At 41.5% G+C, this 21,740-nt stretch overlaps 2 protein-coding genes across 5 annotated transcripts in view; one reads left to right on the top strand and one right to left on the bottom strand.

The window, feature by feature from the left end:
* Positions 1-2,075: 2,075 nt before the first annotated feature.
* On the bottom strand, positions 2,076-17,295 carry LOC127574206 (mammalian ependymin-related protein 1-like). 3 transcript variants are annotated; one of them, XM_052023004.1, is made up of 4 exons: positions 16,967-17,295; positions 12,582-12,790; positions 12,372-12,447; positions 3,898-4,032 (listed from the first exon to the last, which is right to left on the bottom strand). In XM_052023004.1, exons 1-3 carry the CDS (start codon positions 17,236-17,238, stop codon positions 12,419-12,421), a joined length of 510 nt encoding a protein of 169 aa, XP_051878964.1. In that variant the 5' UTR covers positions 17,239-17,295; the 3' UTR covers positions 3,898-4,032; positions 12,372-12,418. The 3 variants fall into 3 exon arrangements, with proteins under 3 accessions (XP_051878963.1, XP_051878964.1, XP_051878965.1); XM_052023005.1 differs by having other exon boundaries at positions 12,372-12,444; XM_052023003.1 differs by lacking the exon at positions 12,372-12,447 and having other exon boundaries at positions 2,076-4,032; positions 16,967-17,292.
* A 136-nt stretch (positions 17,296-17,431) lies between these two features.
* The window catches only part of LOC127574205 (secreted frizzled-related protein 4-like), a 31,254-nt gene continuing 26,945 nt past the window's right edge, over positions 17,432-21,740 (top strand). For both annotated transcript variants that reach the window (XM_052023002.1, XM_052023001.1), the window contains exon 1: positions 17,432-17,515. The gene's annotated coding sequence lies outside the window, so the exon portion shown is untranslated. The remainder of the gene's footprint in view (positions 17,516-21,740) is intronic.

Raw genomic sequence — 21,740 nt, 5'->3', positions numbered from 1 at the left:
TTATAGTTCATGTAAAGCATGGGAACAGTACAGCAGATGAGCTCGGTCCCTTGGAATTCTCACATATTGCTAGCCATATTGTACGACTTGCAGGTTCTGGAGTTTGAGAGCTGACTAGAGACTAAAGGTTACATGGAAAGCCTGTTTTTTTTTAGATATGGTTATCCTACAGCTTAAGGAAAAGCAGTCAGAGAAGGAATGGGTGACTTCCAAACAGAAGAAATGAGCCAAGCAGGTACTCAGTAACACCTCAGATGCATCTTGCCCTATTGGCATTTCAACTGGTAGGAGTGAATTTATCTCCTACGACTCCAGCCAGAGCAGCCATGGTTGTGAATCCAGGATGGAGTGCTGCCTTCCTGGAACTAGAGCCTAGGAAGTTACAAATGGTTGCAGGCCATTCTACACTGGGAGAGTAAATAGTCATTGGTTCTAACATCACGGGAAAAAGAGAGATGAAGTCCTGCAAAATAAATTTAGGAAGCTAGGTTACAGATTAAAAGGCAAGATCTCCAAGGTTGTAATCTCTGGATTACTTCCTGTACCTCATGCCTAGTGAGTATAATAGGAAGATAGGTCAGATGTGTGGCTAAAGGGATGGTGTAGGAGGGAGGGATTTAGACTCCTGAATCACTGGGACTGTTTCTGGGGAAGGTGGTAGCGTGCTTCCAGAACAATATGGATGGGTTGCACCTGAATGGCAATGGATCCAACATCCTTGCAGGGAAGTTTGCTGATGCTTTTGGAAAGGGTTTGAACTAATTTGGTAGCAAATTCACTCGGACCTTGCTGTCTGTGGACTCCTGCACTGTTACAAGGAGGCCCAATGGAAGGTCAAGGAACAACAACTCAGTTTCCATCTGGATAGGTTGTATTCTGCATTTCTAATCTTTCAAATTACTCAACCTTGTGTTCAAATTCTGACATGGTCTTCTTTTCCAGCCTCACAAGCTCTCTGCCCTCCCATCTCGTCTCTGACAAAACTTTCTTTATTATCTGCCTTCATGTATATTCCTCTTTCCCTTCATTTCACCACTGGCAGCCAGCCTTTACCTCCCTAGCCTCTCAGTGCCAAAGTTTTTCACTAAACCTCCAAATGCATCCATTTGATGCTCCAAATTAGGTTCAGACATCATCCACTACCTGTATTATGCCTCCATGATGCACCTTAAGAATCTCTTTCTAAATTATAAAGCAAGTTCTATTTGTTTCTGCTATGAAGCTTTGGCTATGGTGTTCCCTTGGCTATCTTGATATCTTTTCTTGGTTTTGTATATGACTCTCCCATAAATAAATCTACCCAAGTAGCTTTACCATGTGCTTTACTTGGTCTGGTAATGGGTTCTTATACTCGTTCTAATTCCTTATAAACATTGTATACATCTTTTTCAGTGTTGTCTAGTTCTAGAACTGCATTTTTTCCCCTTTTCTTCTTCGCTATCATTTCTTTCTTTCAATTTACACCTCCTCCATTTAGATCTCCTCCCTCTGTTGTATGACACATAGTGGTATCAGTCTCTCTTGGTCTCAACCCTATCAGGATATTGCCCTTCCACCCCACACCCTTCTATGCAACTTACAAGGTTTGATTTCTACCTTTCCTCCATACTGATGAAAGGTTGGTGACCATGTTTCTCATTATAAAAGAGTCTGCCTGGTCTCTCAAGTATTTCAAGCATTATGTTATTATTTCTACATACCTTCCTGTAGGGTTCAACAAGTAAAGTCAGTTATTAAACCCAAGCAATTTAATGAAACATATTGTTGAATAAGAACTTTCTGTTCACAGTGCCCTCAGTCTGAGGAAAGTGCAATCTAAGATTAGTTCAAGTCACTTCTCCTTGCTGTACACATAGTGTATCATTCATGGGTTTGTTTTTTTTTGAAAAAAATAACTTACTGGATGAAGAAACATGCATGTTTAGAGAACTTCCTTTATCCATTCATGCCAAATAGATAATGAAAACTGTCTGCTGAGAGATCAAATATGCTCAATATTAATCCTTAAATTATTAAAAAAACTAGCTAGGTATTTACCAATACCCTAAACACGAGAAAAAAAATACCTGCATTCATGGTGTTCAGAGAAAGTTTTATTTTATAGGTTATTAATCATTACATGAAATCACCAGCACCTCATATTAAACATGGGGAAAACACCACTTGCATAACACAACTCACAAATTACTGAATAAGATGTAGCAAATAATCTGCTGGAGGAACTCATTAGGTCAAGCAGCATCTGTGAAGGGAAAGGAATTGCCAATATTTCATATTGAAACTCTGCATCAGGACTAAGAGTGGTGAGGGGAGATAGCCAGTATAAAGAGGAGAGGGGGAGTGGTGTATAGAGACCAGAGGTGGACCGAGGGGGTGAAAGATGACGGGCAGATGGAGCCAGATGAGAAGTGGTGGAGTTGAAAGACACAGACGGGGGATGTTGATGGAGGTTGAGAAAAAGAGAGGAAGAGGCATATGGAGGGGAGAGTGAAAGTGGAGGCAGCTGGGAGGGTGATAATCAGGAACACAAATGTTACTGGTGCTGGAATCTGATAAGCAAGGAAGGTGATAATGGGAAACAATGGGTGCAATGGATGAGGTGAGAGGCAGATAGAACCAGAACCAGATTCAGATTTGGGGGGGCGGAGGTTGGTGAAATGTGTGGATATTGGGTTGATGGAACTGGGAGAGGAGTGGGGTATGGAAAGGGGATAAAAATAGGAGGATTGGAAGAAGAGAGCAAGAGAGTGTGAGAGCAACACTGGGAGGTGAGGGTTACCTGAAATTGGAAAGTTTCAGCTTCATACCTTTGGGCTGTAGACTACCCAAGTGGAATACGGAGGTGTTGTTCCTCACCTCAGCAGTAGAGACAGTCAAGAACAGATAGATCAGTGTGGGAATGGGAAGGGAAATTGAAATGTCTGCTCAACTCACTGAGTTCCTTTAGCAGATAGTTTGGTGTTTCAGATTCCAGCATCTGCAGTCTCTTGTGTCTCCATTGGATAAGATATATCCTGTTAAAATGTACAGTTAGAATCAACATGGTTCATTATAGCTCCACTTCAAAGTAACAGATGGTTTAAAGCAATAAACTCATTACTGTTTTTGTATGGTAGGGGGATGGACAGTATTTATGGAAACAAAGCAGATATTTGAATAACACAGTACTGCTAAGAGACACAAAAATGAACTCCCATTCAGAATGCTCAATTTTACGCTCTTCTCTAATTTACAGCCACTCATAGCACACAAATTTCAAAAGTAAAATTTGAAAGAATAATGCATATTCTCCTGCAAGCAAGGACCAAAGAAGCTTTATTTAATTTTTGATCCTTCAGTCAAAAGTGGATATTGTTGTTTGAATGCTGTGCAATATTTACCTTTCCTGAACACAACTACAGCTTTCAAAAAACACTTTGATACCTCAACTTCTCTAAATACATTAGAGTATTGTTTGTAATGCACCAAAGTGCTTTAATGTATCATTTGAAAGTTACTGCAGTACTGTACTCTGTTGTGCAGTGCTTCATTTGGGTTACATTATTGCCCACACTTTTAAGTAGATGTAAAGAGTCAACCACAACAGGATGAAATAACTTGTACAATTCTGAAGCATTTTGTTAATGTATTCTAGGTAATTAATGCTTTTTTTTCCCCAATGCATGTATACACAGACACTGAGAGAATACCCACTTTTTCTTGGAAACAACATATCAATCAGCAGATTATTTGACAGAGAAATGAACCAACAGTTCCCTTATACACCGCCACTCAAAAAAGATTGTTAGTGACAGGAACACTTGATAAATGATGGTTGTGTTCTGCAAGCCAATACCTAAACTCAGCAGTCATCGTTCATCTCTTCTGGGCTGGCTGCCTGGCAGGTGCTGGGTGGGGTGAACACAGATGGGTCACTAATCCCTAACTGCAGATCAAAAAAGCGTGTGGAACTTGTTACGTTGTAGCTCTTGGTGTAAGTTTCTTGCACCGGGTAGCAATCCTTTACTGTGTAAACTCCAACCCAGGTTTCAACTGTGGCAAACAAGCAGAAATACAAAAAGATACAAGTATCCCGACATTATTTTGAGAATATATTCAATCTTTTTGCACATCAAAGTTAAAACAGGAAATAATTAGCCAAAAGAAAATATGATATGATCAAAATACTGGATAAAAGTTAAATGTTCCTGTAATTGCAGTTTGATAGTCCTTGCACGTTTTAGGTAATGCATACAGTATGTGTCCTGCTTAGTTGGTGGAATGGATTGAAAATGAAGTGCTAAAAGGAGATGCCAGAGAAGTAGGAGAACAAAGCATGGGAACACGCATATGGCACCAGGTAAGAAATTGGGGAAGGTACAATACTGTCACTTAAGACCCAAGTAACTGATAAAGCTATGGTAATCCACGTGAATAAGGTCACAGAGACAAGTGCATTACTCACAAGTGAAAGTAAGATGTGGAAAAATTGGAAACATTCAGCAGGTCTGCATTTGGAAAGGCAAGGACTGATTAGGGATAGCCAATAAGGCTTTGTGCATAGGAAATCATGTCCCACAAATTTAACAGAGTTTTTTTTTGAAGGGGTGACCGAGGACGAATGAGGGCAGAACTGTAGACGTTGTCCACATGGATTTTAGTAGGGCTTTTGACAAGGTCCCACATGGTAGACTGATTTGGAAGGTTAGATCACATGGGATCCAGGGTGAGATAGCCAGTGGATATAAAATTGGCTTGGTACAAGTAGGTAGAGGATGGTACTGAGAGGCTGTTTTCCAGACTGGAAGCTGAAAACCAGTGGTGTGCCGCTGGGATCGTTGCTGGGTCCTCTGATTGTCATATAAATCAATGATTTGGATGGGAATGTACGTAGCATAATTAGTAAGTCTGCTGATTACACCAAAATTGACACAGTAATGGATAGTGAATAAGGCTAAGGTTAAAAACAGGATCTAGGTCAACTGGGAAAGTGGGCAAAGGAACTGCAGATGGAACATTTTGGGAAGTTAAACCAGGGCAGGACTTGCACAGTAAATAGCAGGACCTTGGGGAACGTTGTAGAACAGAGACACCTCGGACTACAAGTACATGATTTCCCAAAAGTGGTGGCACAAGTAGACAAGGTGGTGAAGGCAGCGCATGATACACCTGCCTTCATCAGAAGGGGCACAAATACAAGAGTTAGGACGTGACGCTACAGCTATATGGGATGATGGTAAGACCATATCTGGAATATTGCGTGCAATTCTGGTCACCATACTATAGGAAGGTTGTGATCAAGCTAGAGAGGGTGCAGAAAAGATTGACAAGGATGTTGCCAGGAATGGAGGGCTTGAGTTATGAGGAGAGACTGGATAGGCTAGGACCATTTTCCCTGGAGCAAAGGAGGCTGAGGGATGACCTCAGAGGTAGATAAAATCATGAGGGACATAGATAAGGTGGATTGTCATAATCTTTTTCCCCTAGAGTAGGGGAGTCTAAAACTAGAGGGCATAGGTGTAAGTTGAGAGGGGAAAGACTTAAAGGGGACCCGAAGGGTAGGTTTTTGACACAGAGGGTGGTGGGCATATGGAACGAGCTGCCAGAGGGAGTGGTAGAGGCAGGTACAATTACAATGTTTAAAATACATTTGGACAGGTTCATGGATAAGAAAGGTTTAGAGGGATATGGGCCAAATACAGGGAAAGTGGACTAGCTTAGATAGGTTCATTTGTGTGCTTTATAACTTTATGACTTGGAGTTCAGATAGCATCTGCGGAAACAGAAACAAATGTTTCAGGTTCTGGACCCCTATCAGAACTGGGAAAAATATGGATTTCTGTGTATGTATGCCTGTGGCAATAAACTTCAACTTCTTTTAAAGCCGTTGGGCACAAGCCATCAGGTCCCAGCGATTTTTCTGCCTTTAACCCAGTGAGTTTCTCTAATATTTTATTCTTTGTGATTGGGATTGTTAAAAGTTCCTGACTGTTATATGAACTTAGCCAAATCTGTTACCTTAGGGATATCTGCAGTGTCCTCCACGGTGAAGACTGATACAAAAGACTGATTTAGCATGTCTGTCATGGGAAACAGTAGGATGAATAAACAGGTCAATAAATAGAGAGGCAAGATTTGCCCTCAGTGGGTATGCTATGTCTGAAGGCCAGCAATGGAAGAGACCAGGAAGTTAGCATGCTGCTCATGAGAACCTCAGTAGAATTTCAGCAAATTGCAAACATCATAGAGGGAAGCTGTGGATTTATTCAAAACTGATTCAAGCCTGAGACAGTGACTGGAGAATAGGAAGGATGAGGAAGAGTGAAGGGTTGAATGACAAATTTAGAGGAACAATGCATCCAGAAGAAAAGCAATGAAAGGTGCCATGCTGTCTGCCAGGAAAAATGTTTAACAGCAAAGATAAGAGAACAAAGAAAAGCAGAAGTAATGGACTTGGGTTCAGAAGCAGATTTGGTGAGGTTTTGTTCAAGTTGTAAGCAGGCAAGGGAAACAGAAGTTCAAGAAATTAACAGTTAGAAACACTGAAGTGAGGCTTGAACCCAGAAATTTCTGCCTCAACAGTCAAATTTGTGCAAGAGGGACATAACAGAGTTCTCTAGACGCACATTAATTTATTAATTTAAACTATATACAGTTTGACACTAGCTGATGTTGTAACCTCCTGATTTTAGTCATCCCAGCTACATATAAACTAAGAAGGAATATTTAGCAACCAGCCTTTATACCAGCTGATGCCAAGGAAAGGAAATAGTGTACCAGCTCAATACAAAGTACATTCATGGTTTAATTTAACAAATAAATTTAACATTCCCACAAAAATACAGAGCAGGACATCATAAATCTAGAGTGCCCTGGATGACAAGGTGCATAGAGGACAAGGGAAAAAAAAGCAACTTTATACAAGACACAAGAGATTAATACATAGAAAGCCTAGGAGTGCAGAGAACGTGGGAGTGAAATTGAGGAGGAAATTAGGAAAACAGGTCATGATCAAATACTGGCAACTAATATTAAGAAAAATCCAAAGATGTTTTCTAAGTTCATAGGAGGTAGAGAGCAAAAGGATAACTAAGGAAAGATTATGGTCAATTAGGGACCACAAGGCAAGCATGTGTGGAGGCATATATGGGTAAGGTTCTTAATGAATATTTTGCAACCATCTTCATAAGAGGGGATATTCATGCTGTAAGTTAAAGGAGGGGGTTTATCAAATATTAGATGGGATAAACATAACAAAAAGAGGGAGTATTAAGAGATTTAGCATCTTTGAAAGTGGATAAATTATGAGGTCTCAATGAAATATATCCAAGGCTATAAAAAGCAAGGAAGGAAATTACGAAGGTTCTGACCATCATTTTTCAGTCCTCTCCGGCTATGGTGGAGTGTGGACCTGCCAGATGACTGGAGGACTCTTAACAGTGTACCACTTGTAAAAGTGGCAGAAAGCATAAACCAAGCTATTGTCGCCTTCCGATGAAGGGTTACTTGATTTGAAACCTGAACTCAGTTTCTCTGTCCACAGATGCTGCCTGATCTGCTCAGTATGCCCAGCACTTTGTTTCCACTCCAGATTTGCAGATTTTGCTTTTTTTATTACAGGCCAGTTAGTTTAACTTTGGTGGGCAAATTATTGGAACCTGTTTAAGAGACAGCATAAATGTTCATTTAGAAAGATACAGATTAATCCAGGACAATCAGCCTTGATTTGTTAGGGGAATGTTATATCCAACTAACTTGATTAATCTTTTTGAGGAGGTAGAAGTAATCTTACAGGAAACATATGGTTGCAATGGTGTGGGTGCAGATGAGATTTATGAGGAGGTTGTCAGGAGTGGAAAATATTGTTATTAACAAAGATTCTGAGGATTGGATAAGCTAGGGTTGTTTTCTTTGGAAAGGGGCTGTTGAGAAGATTCTTAATTGAAGTATGCAAAATTATAAATGACCTAGATCAAATAGCTGAGGGGTCAAAAATCTGGAATAGGGGAGGGGGGGAATAAATTTAAGGTTATTGGCAGAAGGATTTAAGAAAGTGAGGAAAAATAATTTTCACCCTGAGCATAGTAGAGGTCTGCAACTCATCATTTCAAAGGATAGTTGAGACAAAAACTTTCACTTTGGCTGTGTATTTGAAGACCTGTAATCTGCAGGGCTACAGACCTAGTGCTGCAAGTGGGATTTAGCTAGGTAGGACTTTCTCAACTAGTGTGGTCAATGTTTTCTTGGATGTTGTAAATTTTCTATCGTCACCTATCAGAAAATCACAATGTGGGGATAAGCCGGATGGTTGCAGAACTTATGTGGAGGAGATACATCAAGAACAGGTGATAGAAAGTAACATGGTTTGATTACTGCATCAGAATAATACTGAATTTGGATGCAAATGATTATTTTGCATTTTTTTTGTGAAAGTCTGGATAAATTTAGATTATAGTCCCTGGAGATGATGAAGAGATTTTCTTCTTGGCTGGAACAGTGACAGTCTATGGTGGGTTGGGATTTATTTAGAATAATGTTAAAATGTTCTTACATCTATAAACTTACAGGGCACAGAAATGTCAACGAGATATAAACATCAATGTTTGTTTGCTTACAAGATTGCTAAAAATTCCTATCCAATCCCCATCCCACACTTCATATCCTTATACCACATTGTCTATAGCATTCTCTTAAGTAATTACCCAAAATGAAACAGTTACCAAATTCCCTGCAACTGAGAAAAATCTAACCTAATTAAGCAATGGGAAAGTTTGGAAGCATGGCTGAAGGGATTTAAGGCAAGCACCTTAAACACTCCTCCATTAGCAGACCTCCTGCCAGTATAACCCCAGTCTTGTTTGGCAACTATTCAATTTCTAAGAAGTACAGTGCCAAGACCAGTCATAAAATGCAACTTACCATACATTAAGTGAGCACTTTTTAAATGACAGATTAAAAATACTGTTCCAAATAAGATCATTTCTAAATTTCAACATTCAATCTAAAATTTGGAAATCCTCCTTAAGGAACCTCAATTCCCAACACTACAAATCCTGTACAAACTTTGCTTCCACAGCTGCACAATTCTAATCCCAATATTTTCACAGAAAAATGTCTGATTGAAATTCTAAAATCAGACAGAAAGTAGAATACATGTATATACTATATGTATAATATTCAAACTAAGTGAACCACATTCATATTTACAGAACAAACAGGATGCTCTTGCAGCTAAGTACAAAGTTTGAAATCAAAATTTACTTTGGACAGACCTTGACATATCTAGTCTCTTGCCAACAGCTAAATGGAAATCCATCTGTTTACATGTTGATTTAAATGATCTTCTACTACACTCTCATTTTCAGGAAATTTCATAGGATCCAGAAGACAGAAAATAGATTCAAAAATAGAAAATGCACTTCAGAAAAAGTGAAAGAACAGAAGACAAGTCTTTCCATCTACATTCTGGATGTTTTAGCCCATGCACATGGTGTGCAGCAATTACCGTAAAAATAATTTACGAAACTATTTGACTTTTTAGCAACATGAGTTGTACTGGATGATAACAAGTAAATATGTTTTTTTTTAAAACATTAACCTTTGAGATTATACAGATTTTTAGACAAGAGAAGATCAATGATCAGAGAAAAAAGATCTGCATTTATATCCATCATTAGGCCAATTTGGCATATCAAAGATGTGTTATCTTAAAGTTACTACCTTAATCTGCACCTGCACAACAATTTATTGTTCGGGAGAGCATGTTATGCTTTGAATGTATTCCCATGTGCTAAGTGCTAGTTTGTCAGCCCCTCTGTATCTTTTGCAATAGGCTGACAATTATTGCCATATGATGCTATGGATCAGATCAAAACAGCATTACAAAAGGCATCCAATTCCAAAGGTTAAGGTCCTAAACTAGAGCAGGGCTAATTATGGGGGAATTAGGCAGGATCGAGCAGAAGTCAATTGGCTGAGCCTTTTTGGAGAGAAAGGAATGAATGGGAAATGTGAAGCTTTTAAGAGTGAGATATCAAGAGTCCAGGGGCAGCATGTTCCTGCTAGACTGAAGGGTAAACCTGGCAAATTTAGGGAACCCTGGCTGATGAGAGATATTAGGCTCCAGTCAAGAAAAAGGAGGAAGCATACATTGGATTTAGGAGGTTGGGGATGAGTGAATCCCTTGATGGCTATAAAAAGATTAAGAATATACTTAAGAGGAAATCAGAAGGGCAAAGAGAGGGTATGAGCTGGATCTAGCAGGTAAGGTTAAGGAAAATCCCAAGAGGTTCTATAGCAACATTAAGAGTAAAAGGGTGGCTAGGGAAAGAGTAGATCCCCTTAGAGATCAGCAGGGCTACCCATGTCTGGAGCCACATGAGATGGGTGGGATTTTTAATGAATATTTCTCCTCAGTGTTTACTAAGGAGACAATCATGGTTGCTCAAGAGATAAGGGAAACAAGTGGAGATGTTTTGGAGCACATTCATATTTCCAGGGAGGAGGTATCTGCAGCCTTACAGCACATTAAGGTGGATAAATCCTGAGGACCTGACCAAGTACATCCTTGGACTTTGTGGGAGACAAAAGGAGGAAATGCAGATGACCTTGCAGAGATTCTTGCTACATCGTTAGCCACGGTCAGCCTGACATCAGTGGTGGGGAAGTTACTGGAGGGAATCCTGAGGGACAGGATCTACCAGCATTTGGATAGACCAAGTCTGATTAGGAGGAGTTACCATGGCTTTGTGTGTGGGAAGTTGTGTTTGATGAATCTTTCAGAGTTCTTTGAAGAGGTAACCAAGAGGGTAGATGAGGGTAAGGCAGTTGATGTTGTCTATTTGGATATTAGCAAAGCCTTTGACAAGGTCCTGCATGGCTTGCTGATCTGGAAGGTAGGGTCCCATGGAATCCTGGGAGAGCTAGTTAGGTGGATTCAAAATTGGCTCAGAGGTAGGAGGCAGAGGGCAGTGGTTGAAGGTTATTTCTAAGAATGGAGACCGGTGACTAGTGGTGTGCTGCAGGGGTTGGTGTTGGGACCCTTGTTATTCATCATTTATATAAATGATTTTGATGTGAATGCACGAGGCTTGATCAGCAAGTTTGCAGATGACACGAAATTAGGTTTTGCTGATAGTGAAGAAGGTTAATGTAGATTACAGGGGGATCTTGATCAGTTAGGGAAGTGGGCTGAGGAGTGGCAAATGGCTTTTAATGCATTTTGGAGAGTCAAACCAGAGTAGGACTTATACTATGAACGGTAGGGCACTAGGGAATGTAATGGAACAGAAGGACCTAGGAGTACAGATGCATTGTTTGTTGAAAGCAGCGTCACAGGTGGACAGGGTGGTAAAAAAGGCATTTAGCACGCTGGCCTCCATCAGTCTGGACACTGAGCATAGAGTTGGGACATTATTGGTGAGGCCACACTTGGAGTACTGTGTACAGTTTTGGTCAGCTTGTTATGGGAAAGACGTGGTTAAACTGGAAAGAGTGCAGAAAAGATTTACGAGGATGTTGCCAGGACTAGAGGGCCCGAGTTATAGGGAGAGGTTGCCCAGGCTAGGTCTTTATTCCTTGGAACGTAGGAGAATGAGAGGTGACCTTATATAAGTGTTTAAAATTATGAGAGGCATAGATAAGGTGGATGGTAACAGTCTTTTCCCCAAGGTAGGGGGGTCCAAAGCTAGGGGGCATAGATTTAGGGTGAGAGAGGAAAGATTTCAAAGGGACCTGAGGGGCAACTTTTTCATGAAGAGGGTGGTGAGTATATGCCAGATGGTGAGCTGCCAGAGGAAGTGGTTGAGGTAGGTAAAATAGTAGCATCTAAGAAGCACTTGGATGGGTACATGGAGGGGAGGGGCCTGGATGGATATGGGCCAAATGCAGGAAATTGGGACTAGCTAGGTGGACAACATGGTCAGCATGGATTTGTTGGGCTGAAGGGCATGTATCCATGCTGTATTGCTCTATGACTCTAATTCAAATAACAATTGCCATCAATTATTAGAAACATTGTTTAATGCACACCAAATAGTAATCCAAATTTGAAATTACTGCTATACTCAGTAAATTAAGTGATCTGGTAGCTTGAATATATGCAATGTAAAAACAAGGTTTTACTTTGAGCTATTCAAAATATCAGAAGTTCTAAATTTTATAAGGCTAATTGGGATATTATTGCAGATGTCAATAGCATATTCAATGGAAATATTCAGCCTATTTATACAAATTAAGACATCGATACCCTAATGAAATGGAAACTTTTAGATTTTAATTCTTTTACCCCTCTTTACATGTAATGATGTACTTATTAGCATTTGTTTATTTGTGATTACTCTCAGAAGATAATTTAATTCAATGGCAAACATTTGTGGTCTTGATATTCTTACAATATTTTAAATTGCAATGAGACTGCTAACGGGGATTGCATCAGACATTAACTTTGTGTTGAACCACCCGCATCTGCTGGAAGATAAGAAAAAAATGCTTTGAGGTTCACTGAAAAATTCTAATCTTAATATCTTTAATATTTTTATAGTCCCTTAATCAGTTTTAAATATCACCATTTATTGCATCCTGGCAGATAGTACACTACTTACATTTACGAGCAGGTTTTCTATCTGACCATTCTTGAACCTCAATCTGGTCTCCTGGCCCACCAATGTTGTAACGATCTTCATAGGTGGAGTTATCAGGAATATCATAAGGGTCCCATGGCTGAAGAAGAGGCAGTTTGGAGCACTGCTTTGTCACTTGCTCAATCTTGAAAAGGACTGGATATTTAAACAAATAAATGTATTCATAAAATCTAGAAGGAACAAAAAAAGTCAGAGAGCATATCAAAAAACCTTTCCAAGTAAGTCAACTTGCATTTATAAAAGCAAAAAAACTAGATACTGGAAATCTGAAAGAAAAACAGAAAATGATGGAGATATTTTAATGACTTACCTCAAACTCTTCAACGTTGTCAACTGTTGTTGTTTCTGCATTTGTTTCTTAAAAGTTAGCCACAGCCTATCCATGATCATACCTTTTGATGAAACTCCCTAATCTATCACAGCTAACTCATTTCTCATGGTTTCATACTTTATTTTGTTTAGATTTGGAACCTTAGTTTCAATATGAATTCCTGCACCTTTCATCTTAATGAAGAATATTATGATAACTACTTCCTAACGGACCTTGCCCTACAAGTTTAACTAACCTTTTCTCATTGCATAATACCTGGTCGAGGATAATTTTTTTCCGGTTGGCTGCTCAACACACTGAAACAATATGTCATCCCACACACTGCAGGCATCCTTCCTCCAGAGTATTATTGCTCATTTGGTCTGTCCCAACTGCAGGTAGATTAAAGTTACCAACAACTAACCCATGCTGCATTCACCCTTCATTTCTTGTTTGGTGTCCCCTATATTACCATGACAGTTTGGTGTACCAAGGCATGTAGACAACTTCAACCAATAATCTTCACAGCTTTTATTTCTTTGCTCCATGCAGGCCTATTCCACATATTCATTTTCAGAACTAATCAATTGACTTTATTTGTTACCAGCAATGCCACACTGCCTCGTTTTCCTTCTTTTAGTTGGCAGAGATGATAAAGGATGATGTGCAGGATGCGCAGGCTAGTAGGGTGAAAGACAATGACCAAAGGAACTCTACCCATGTTCTTTTACCGGTTTTGGGGGGGAGGGGGGGGTGTTGGAGGGGCAAGAGCACGAGAGCAGAAGTCATCTGGGAAACTGAGGAAATGCGAGAGAGGGCTCCATCAACCATAGCTGAAGGGAAGACAAGTTTCTTGAAAAAGGGGAACACTTCAAATGTTCTGAAACAGAAGGCTTCGTCTTGAAAGCAGATGCAACAGAGAGAGAAGCTGAGAAAAAGTCATCATTACAAGACGGGGTGGGAAGAGGTGTAGTCAGAGTCATACAGCACGGAAACAGACCCTTCGGCCCAACTCATCCATGTCGACTGCGTTGCCCAGCGACTTTGTCCCATCTGCCCACGTTTGGCCCATTCCCTCTAAATCTCTCCTATCCATGTACTTATCTACATGGTTTTTAAATGTTGCTAATGTGCCTGCCTCAACCACTATTTTTGTCAGTTCATTCCAAATACACACCACCCTTTGCGTGAAAAAGCTGTCCCTGATGTCCCTTTTAAATCTCTCGCCTCGGATCTTAAACCTATGCCCTCTTGTTGTTCACACCTCCACCTCAGGAAAAAGACTATGTGCTTTCACCCTGTCTATGCCCCTCATGGTTTTACATACCTCCATCAGGTCTACCCTCAATCTCCTATACTCCAGGGAATAAAGTACAAGTCTGTGTAACATCTCCTTGTAACTCAGGCCCCCAAGTCCAGGCAACATCCTGGTAAATCTTTACTATACTCTTTCTAGTTTAATAACATCTTTCCTATAATAGTGAGCAAAACTGTACACCATATTCCAAGTGATGCCTCACCAACATCTTGTATAACTGCAACATAACTTCCCAACTCTGATATTCAGTGCCCTGACCAATGAATGCCAGTGTGCCAAATGCCTTTTTCACCACCCTACCTACCTGTAACACCACTTTCAGTGGACTATGCACTTGCACACCAAGATCCCTCTGTTCCATTGCACACCCCAGGGCCCTACCTGTCACTGTACAAGTCCTACCCTAGTTTAATCGCCCAAAATCACAATACCTCACATTTATCTGGATCAAAAGACATTTGCCAATCCTCAGCCTACATACCTAGCTGATCAAGATCCCCATGTAATTTTTCATAACTCTCTACACTGTCTACAACCTGTTATTTTAGTATCATCTGCAAACTAGCTACCCATGCCTTGTATACTTACATCCAAATCGTTTATATAAATTACAAACAACAAAGGTCTCAGCACCAACCCGTGGCACACCATTAGACACAGGTCTCCAGTCTGAGAAACAACCCTCGACCATCACCGTCTGCTTCCTAGCACTGAGCCAATTATGAATCTAATCAGCTATCTCCCCCTGGATCCCACATGATTTAACCTTCGGACTAGCCTGCCATGAGGGACCTTGTCAAAGGCCTTGCTAAAGTCCATATAGACAACATCCACTACACTACCCTCATCTACCCTCTTGGTTATCTCCTTGAGGAACCCCAAAAGGTTTGTCAGACACTACTTTCCATGCACAAAGCCATGCTGACTGTCCCAAATCAGACCCCATCTCTCCAAATGTTGGTAGGTCCTGTCCCTCAGAATCCCCTCCAGCAATTTACCCACCACCAATGTCAGACTCACCGGTCTGTAGTTTCCTGGCTTGTTTTTGCAACCCTTTTTAAATAATGGTACCACATTAACCACTCTCCAGTCCTCTGGAACCTCACCTGGGGAGAGAGATGAAGCAAAAAATCTCTGCAAGGGCCTCTGCAATTGCTTCTCTAGCTTCCCACAAGGTCTGAGAATGCACCAGGTCAGGCCCTGAGGATTTATCCAATTTAATGCACTTTAAACCCTCCAATATCTCCACCCTGCTAATTCATATGTGGTCCAAGACGTCATCACTCACTTCCTTAGCCTCCATTGTTTTCTCCATAGTAAAAACTGATGAGAAACATTCATTAAAAATCTCACCCATTTCCTTTGGTTCCACACACAGACAGCCATACTGATCTTTAAGGGGACCTATTCTCTCCCTAGCCACGCTTTTACTCTTAATATACCTATAGAATCTCTTGGGATTTTGTGTCACCTTGCCTGCCAGACCCCTCTCATATCCTCTTTTTGCCCTCCTAACTCCTCTCTTAAGTGCACTCCTACACTTCTTGCAGTCATCAAAAGATTCACTAGCTCCCAATTGTTTATGTGCAGTGTATGCCTCCCTCTTTTTCTTAACCAGAGCTTCAATATCTTTCATCAAAGAGGGTTCCCAAAACCTGTCAGCCTTGCCCTTCACCCTAACAGGAACATACAGGCCCTGTACTCTTGACACCACATTTTTAAAGGCTTCCCACTTGGCAAACACTCCTTTCCCTGCTAACAATCTCACCCAATCAACTTCTGCAAGATTCCACCTAATGGCTCCAAAATTTACTCTGCCCTAGTTCAGGACCCTAACCTGTGAACCAGTCATATCCTTCTCCATAACTATTTTAAAACTAATAGAATTATGGTCATTGGACCCAAAGAACTTACTGACGGATACTTCTGCCATTTGCCCAACCTCATCCCCCAGAAGGCAGTCCAGTGTCACATCCTCTCTAGAAGATCCTTCTACATATTGATAAAGGAAGCTTTCTTGGGCACACTGCAGAGTGTAGTCTATTAGCTGAAGGAGTCAGTGGGTTTATAGTAAATGTCAGTGGATAATTTGTCTCCTAACATGGAGATGGAGAGACCTAGAAAGGGAAAGAAGTGTCAGAAATGGTCAAAGTGAATTTCAGAGCAGGGTGGAAGTTAGTAACAAAGGTGTTAAAATTGACAAGTTTAGAAATTTGGCTCTTTCAGGGGTGGCATTATTAACTACTTACAGTACTAAACAGTGGGCAGTCTAAGTTAAAATCTGAATGCTTTACTGAGAAATGTTTACTCCACAGCTGATTGGAAAGGCCGGTTACCGCAGTCAGACGATATAACTCGACCTTTGGCTCCACTGGAAAGCATGTACCCAATGTATGGCAGCAACCTGTCTCGTCTCAGGACACTAGTGGGCAATGGTGGGATGTAGATCCTGACACATCATTTCTGAAGCCTCATGGGTGCACTGTCAGCCCACACCGCTGGCAGCCTCCCGCAGTCTTTGTGCTAGCAGTATATTTACCAAAGAAACGGCCTCTTTAAGTGTTATTGCATGGGCGAAAATCATGTTATTGTTCCCCCATCCACCCACTGCGGATAAACAGGGCCATAAAGGTATGTCCTAACCCCAAGCCCTCGGGGAACACAAGGCCCTGGAAAGGAGGCGGGGGGAGTGGCCGTCACGCCGGGGGTAATACCTACTTTTTGCAGGGGATGTGGCCCTTCTTCTCATCCAGGATCCGGACGCGCTGGTTTTGCCCATCATACGAGATCAGCACCCGACTGTTCCTGCCCGTGTTGTGATCGTACACGACAGCCCTGCCTTCCCACTGCTGAGGGGCCTCGCACGGCTTGGGCTGCACCGATATCGCGGGCTCGGGCACCCGGTCAGGTCGGGGAAGGCAGGAGACAGACGTTAGCCAGCAGCAAAGCAGCAGCCATCCCAGACCCGCGCACAGCCGCCCGTTACCCATCGCTAGTCAAAGCATTACACGTGACCCGCGTGGGGCCAAAGGGCGGGAGGGGGAGCCAAGTGACGGTCACGTGAGTGGGGTCGGGGGAGGAGGGGAGCTCGCTGGAAGTCACGTGAGTGCAGTCGTTGGGGTTGGGGTTGGGGAGGGAGCCTGTTGGCAGTCACATGAGTGAGGTTGGGAGGAGGGGACCCTGCTGGCACTGATGTCCCGGGCCCTTGGGGCCGGATGGAGGAGGGGAGCTTGTTGCAGATACGGTGACACCCTACAGTTGCTAGAGGTGAGGAATGGCAAACAGCAAGTTCATCCACTTGTCCCGACTACTGGCCTCTCTAGTAATGAATGACCTGTCTGGAGAATTTTTTGGGGGAGAAACCATAAACTTTATAACCCCAAAAAGCAGTTGAAGGAGATGATGGATTTTCTGACATTCCCCTTGTGTATACTTTAGACTACTTTCAAACCATGAAAATGAAACGCAGTGTCATTTAAACAAATAAGATTCTGAGAGGCGGTTTCCCTTGATAGGTAACCTTTTCAGGCGCAAGGCTGGCCACTTAAGATTGAAAGGAGAATCCTCAGAATCCCTTACCCTAGTGATTGCACTGGAGGTGCAGAGGAGATCAGCACATGTTGCCTGGGATGGAGCATCTCAAGTATGAGGATAGGCTGATTTGTTTTCCCTTAAGTGGAGAAGCTGAGGATTGAGGATGCCACAATTATAAGGGGCATAGACAGGGTAGATAATGAGAAATTGTCACCTTAGCTGACTTGTCTATAGCCAGAGAGCACAGGTTTAAGGTAAGAGGTAGGAGATTTGAGGAAGAATGTTTTACTCCCAAGTATTGGTTGAATCTGTCTGAGGGAAGCAGCACTGTGGCAACATTTAACAATAATTTACCAACTTAAGAAGTATTCAGATGAGCATCTGAAACACAATGGTGTAGAAAACTCTTGCCAAGTATAGAAAGATGCCCAGCAGATCGAGCAGCATTGGGGGGGGGGGGGGGGGGTGGAAGAAGGAATTATTGACATTTTGGGTCAGAACCCTGCAGATTGTTTGTTGCTCCAGATTTCAACATCTGCAGTCTCTTGTATCTCTATGGATAGATAACCGATGGCCAAAGGGCCTGTTTCCATGGTATGTGAATCTATGATATTAAGATTATAGATGTTGCACCATTGAGTACGTTCAAGGCTAAAATCACGAGGCCTTTGGGCACCAAGGGAATCAAAGGATATGGAAATTGGTCAGTAGGTAATGATATTACTAAACAACTGCACGAGGAGGGATGAGGTCTTGCAGGCAGAGTTTAGGAAGCTAGGGAAGAAGTTAAAAAACAGGAATTCATAGTAAGTAATCTTTGGATTACTACCAGAGCCATGGGAAGAAGAGGCAAATGAATGCTGAAGATATGGTGTAAGACTTAAAATTCCTGAGGACTTAGAACCACTTCTGAGGGAGATGGGATTGCTACATCAGAATGGATTGCACCTCAACAGAAAGGGACTAATATCCTTGCAGCAAGTAGAGTAAGGGAAAATTATAAACTCAAACTAAAGTTAACAAAACCAAAACAAATTGTTAAAAACAGTTCACATTAAATTAGGTCAGCACAAGGATTTTACTAGAGTCAGTGAAAATGGAAGTGAAAATAGATTAAGAAACGGTAAAGAGAGCATTATACTGCTGGATCTGTTCTGTAAGTCAACAGCAAGTGAGGAGGAATGGGGCAGGAAAATTAGAGAAATGGAAAAGCAAGTTTTAACGGGTGACTTTATTCATTCCAGTGTAAACTGGTAATAATAAGTGTTTAAGGGCAGAGGGTGAAGAGTTTCTAAAACGTATTGAGGATAATTAATGTGTCCAGGAGAATTTTCCAGAGCAGTATGTTTCTGGTCCAACAAGGAAAGAGGTCAAGTGCACCAAGTTTTAGTAGGAGAACATTTAGGAGGTAGTAATCATAGCATTATGTTATTTTGGTTAGCTATAGAAAAGGAAAAGAGGTGATCCAAAATAAAAATAATTAATTGGAGGAAGACTAATTTCAATAGGATGAGAGGCATAACTGCAACAAAACAATGTCTTGAAGGAAGAGATGGTTTGGGAATGGTTGAAGCACATTCCCATGAGAAGCAAAGGTAAAACGAACAAATCCAGAGTTCCTTGGATGACGTAGTGAATAGTTGTTGTTAGGATTGGAGGTAGGTGAATCGTGTCTTTCCCCAGGGATTGGTGTTAGCGCCCTTGTTTTTTTTAATCTCTATTAATGACTTAGTCCTGAGGATGCAAGCCCCATTTGTGGATGATGCAGTACTGTGAACTGTGAAAAGAAGAATGATAGATTGCAGCAGGATATAAACAGACCATTGAAATGGACAGCGGCATGGTAAATGAAGTTTAATGTGGAGAAATGATAAGGTGACGCTTTTAGTATTAAGAATGAGGAGAGGCAACATAGAGCCATCGAGCTATACAGCACAGAAACATGCTCTTCAGCCCAACTCATACATGCTAGTCAAGGTGCTTTCCTGAGCTAGTTCCATTTGCCTATATTTGGCCTATTTCCCTCTAAGCCTTTCCTATCCATGGACCTATCCAAATATCTTTTAAACTTTGTAATTGTGCACACCTCTAACACTTCCTCTGGCACTTTGCTCTATATACCCACCATGCCATGTGTGAAATACTTGCCCCTCATGTCACCTTTAAATCTTTTCCCTCTCACCTTAAACCTATGCCCTCCAGATTTAGACTCCCCTAACCTGGGAAAAAGATTGTGAGCATAAACCTTATCTATGCCCCTCATGATTTTAGAAATGTCTATAATGTCACCCCTGAGTCGTCTTCACTCAAGTGAAAACAGTCCCAGCTTATCCAGCCACTCCTTATAACTCAAGTACTCCAGTCCTGGCAACATCCTTATGATTTTTTTCTGCACTCTCTTTAGCTTAATCACATGCTTCCTATAGTATGGCTACCAGAATTGCACACAAAATAATAGGATAGAGAATACGGTTATAAAGGAGGTGCAGGAGCAATGGGACTTGGAATATTTGTGCACAAATCATTGAAAGTGGCAGGGCAGGTTGAGAAAGCATTAATAAGGCACACATTTCTGGGCTTTCAGTAGAGCCATATAATATAAAAGCAGATAAGAGCATATAATATAAAAGCAAAGATATAATATAAAAGCAGAGAAATTATACTGAACCTTTATAAAACTTTGGTCCAGCATTATCTGGAGTAATGTGTTCATTTCTGCGTGTCACATTGTTGGGAGGATGTGAAGGCATAGGAGAGGGTCATAGAGTCGTAGAGCACAGAAACAGGCCCTTTGGCTCAACTCATCCATGCTGACCAAGATTCCCATCTAAGCTAGTCCCATTTGCCCATATTTGGCCTATATCCCTCTGAAACCTTTCCTGAGAAGGTCCAGAAAAGATTTTGAGAATGGTGCATGGGAATAAAGGTAGATAAATCCCCCGGGCCTGATAAGATATTTCCTCGGACATTGAGAGAGACGAGTGTAGAAATTGCAGGGTCCCTGGCAGATATACTTAAAATGTCCATAGTCACGGGTGTGGTGCCGGAGGACTGGAGGGTAGCTCATGTTTAAAAAGGGATCTAAAAGTAAACCAGGTAATTACAGGCCAGTGAGCCTGACATCAGTAGTGGGTAAATTATTGGAAGGTGCTCTGAGAGATCGAATATATAAATATTTGGATAGCCAAGGGCTGATTAAGGATAGTCAGCATGGCTTTGTGCGTGGTAGATCGTGTTTAATGAATCTTGTAGAGCTTTTTGAGGAGGTTACCAAGAAAGTAGATGAAGGAAAGGCTGTGGATGTTGTCTACATGGACTTTAGTAAGGCCTTTGACAAGGTCCCACATGGGAGGTTAGTTCAGAAGATTCAGACAGTAGGTATCCATGGAGAGGTTGTAAACTGGATTTGAAATTGGCTGTGTGGGAGAAGACAGAGTGGTAGTGGATGATTGTTTCTTAGACTAGAGGCCTGTGACTAGTGGATCTGTGCTGGGGCCATTGTTGTTTGTTGTCTATATCAATGATCTAGATGAAAATGTGGTAAATTGGATCAGCAAGTTTGCTGATGATACTAAGATTGGAGGCGTAGTAGACAGCGAGGAAGGCTTTCAAAGCTTGCAGAGGGATCGGAACCAACTGGAAGAATGGGCCAGAAAATGGCAGATGGAATTTAATGCAGATAAGTGTGAGGTGTTGCGTTTTGGAAGGACAAATCAAGGTAGGACATACACAGTAAATGGTAGGGCACTGAGGAGTGCAGAGGAACAAAGGGATCTGGGAGTTCAGATACATAATTTCCTGAAAGTGGTGTCGCAGGTAGATAGGGTTGTAAAGAAGGCTTTTGGCATCCTGGCATTCTTAACTCTAAATTTTGAGTATAGGAGTTGGGATGTTATGGTGAGGTTATATGAGACATTGGTGAGGCCAAATTTGGAGTATTGTGTGCAGTTCTGGTCAC

This window comes from Pristis pectinata, chromosome 9, assembly GCF_009764475.1.
Source record: "Pristis pectinata isolate sPriPec2 chromosome 9, sPriPec2.1.pri, whole genome shotgun sequence".
NCBI classification, from domain to species: Eukaryota; Metazoa; Chordata; class Chondrichthyes; order Rhinopristiformes; family Pristidae; genus Pristis; species Pristis pectinata.
The sequence above is the reverse complement of the archived record's forward strand: the minus strand, read 5'-3'. Positions and strand labels throughout refer to the sequence as shown.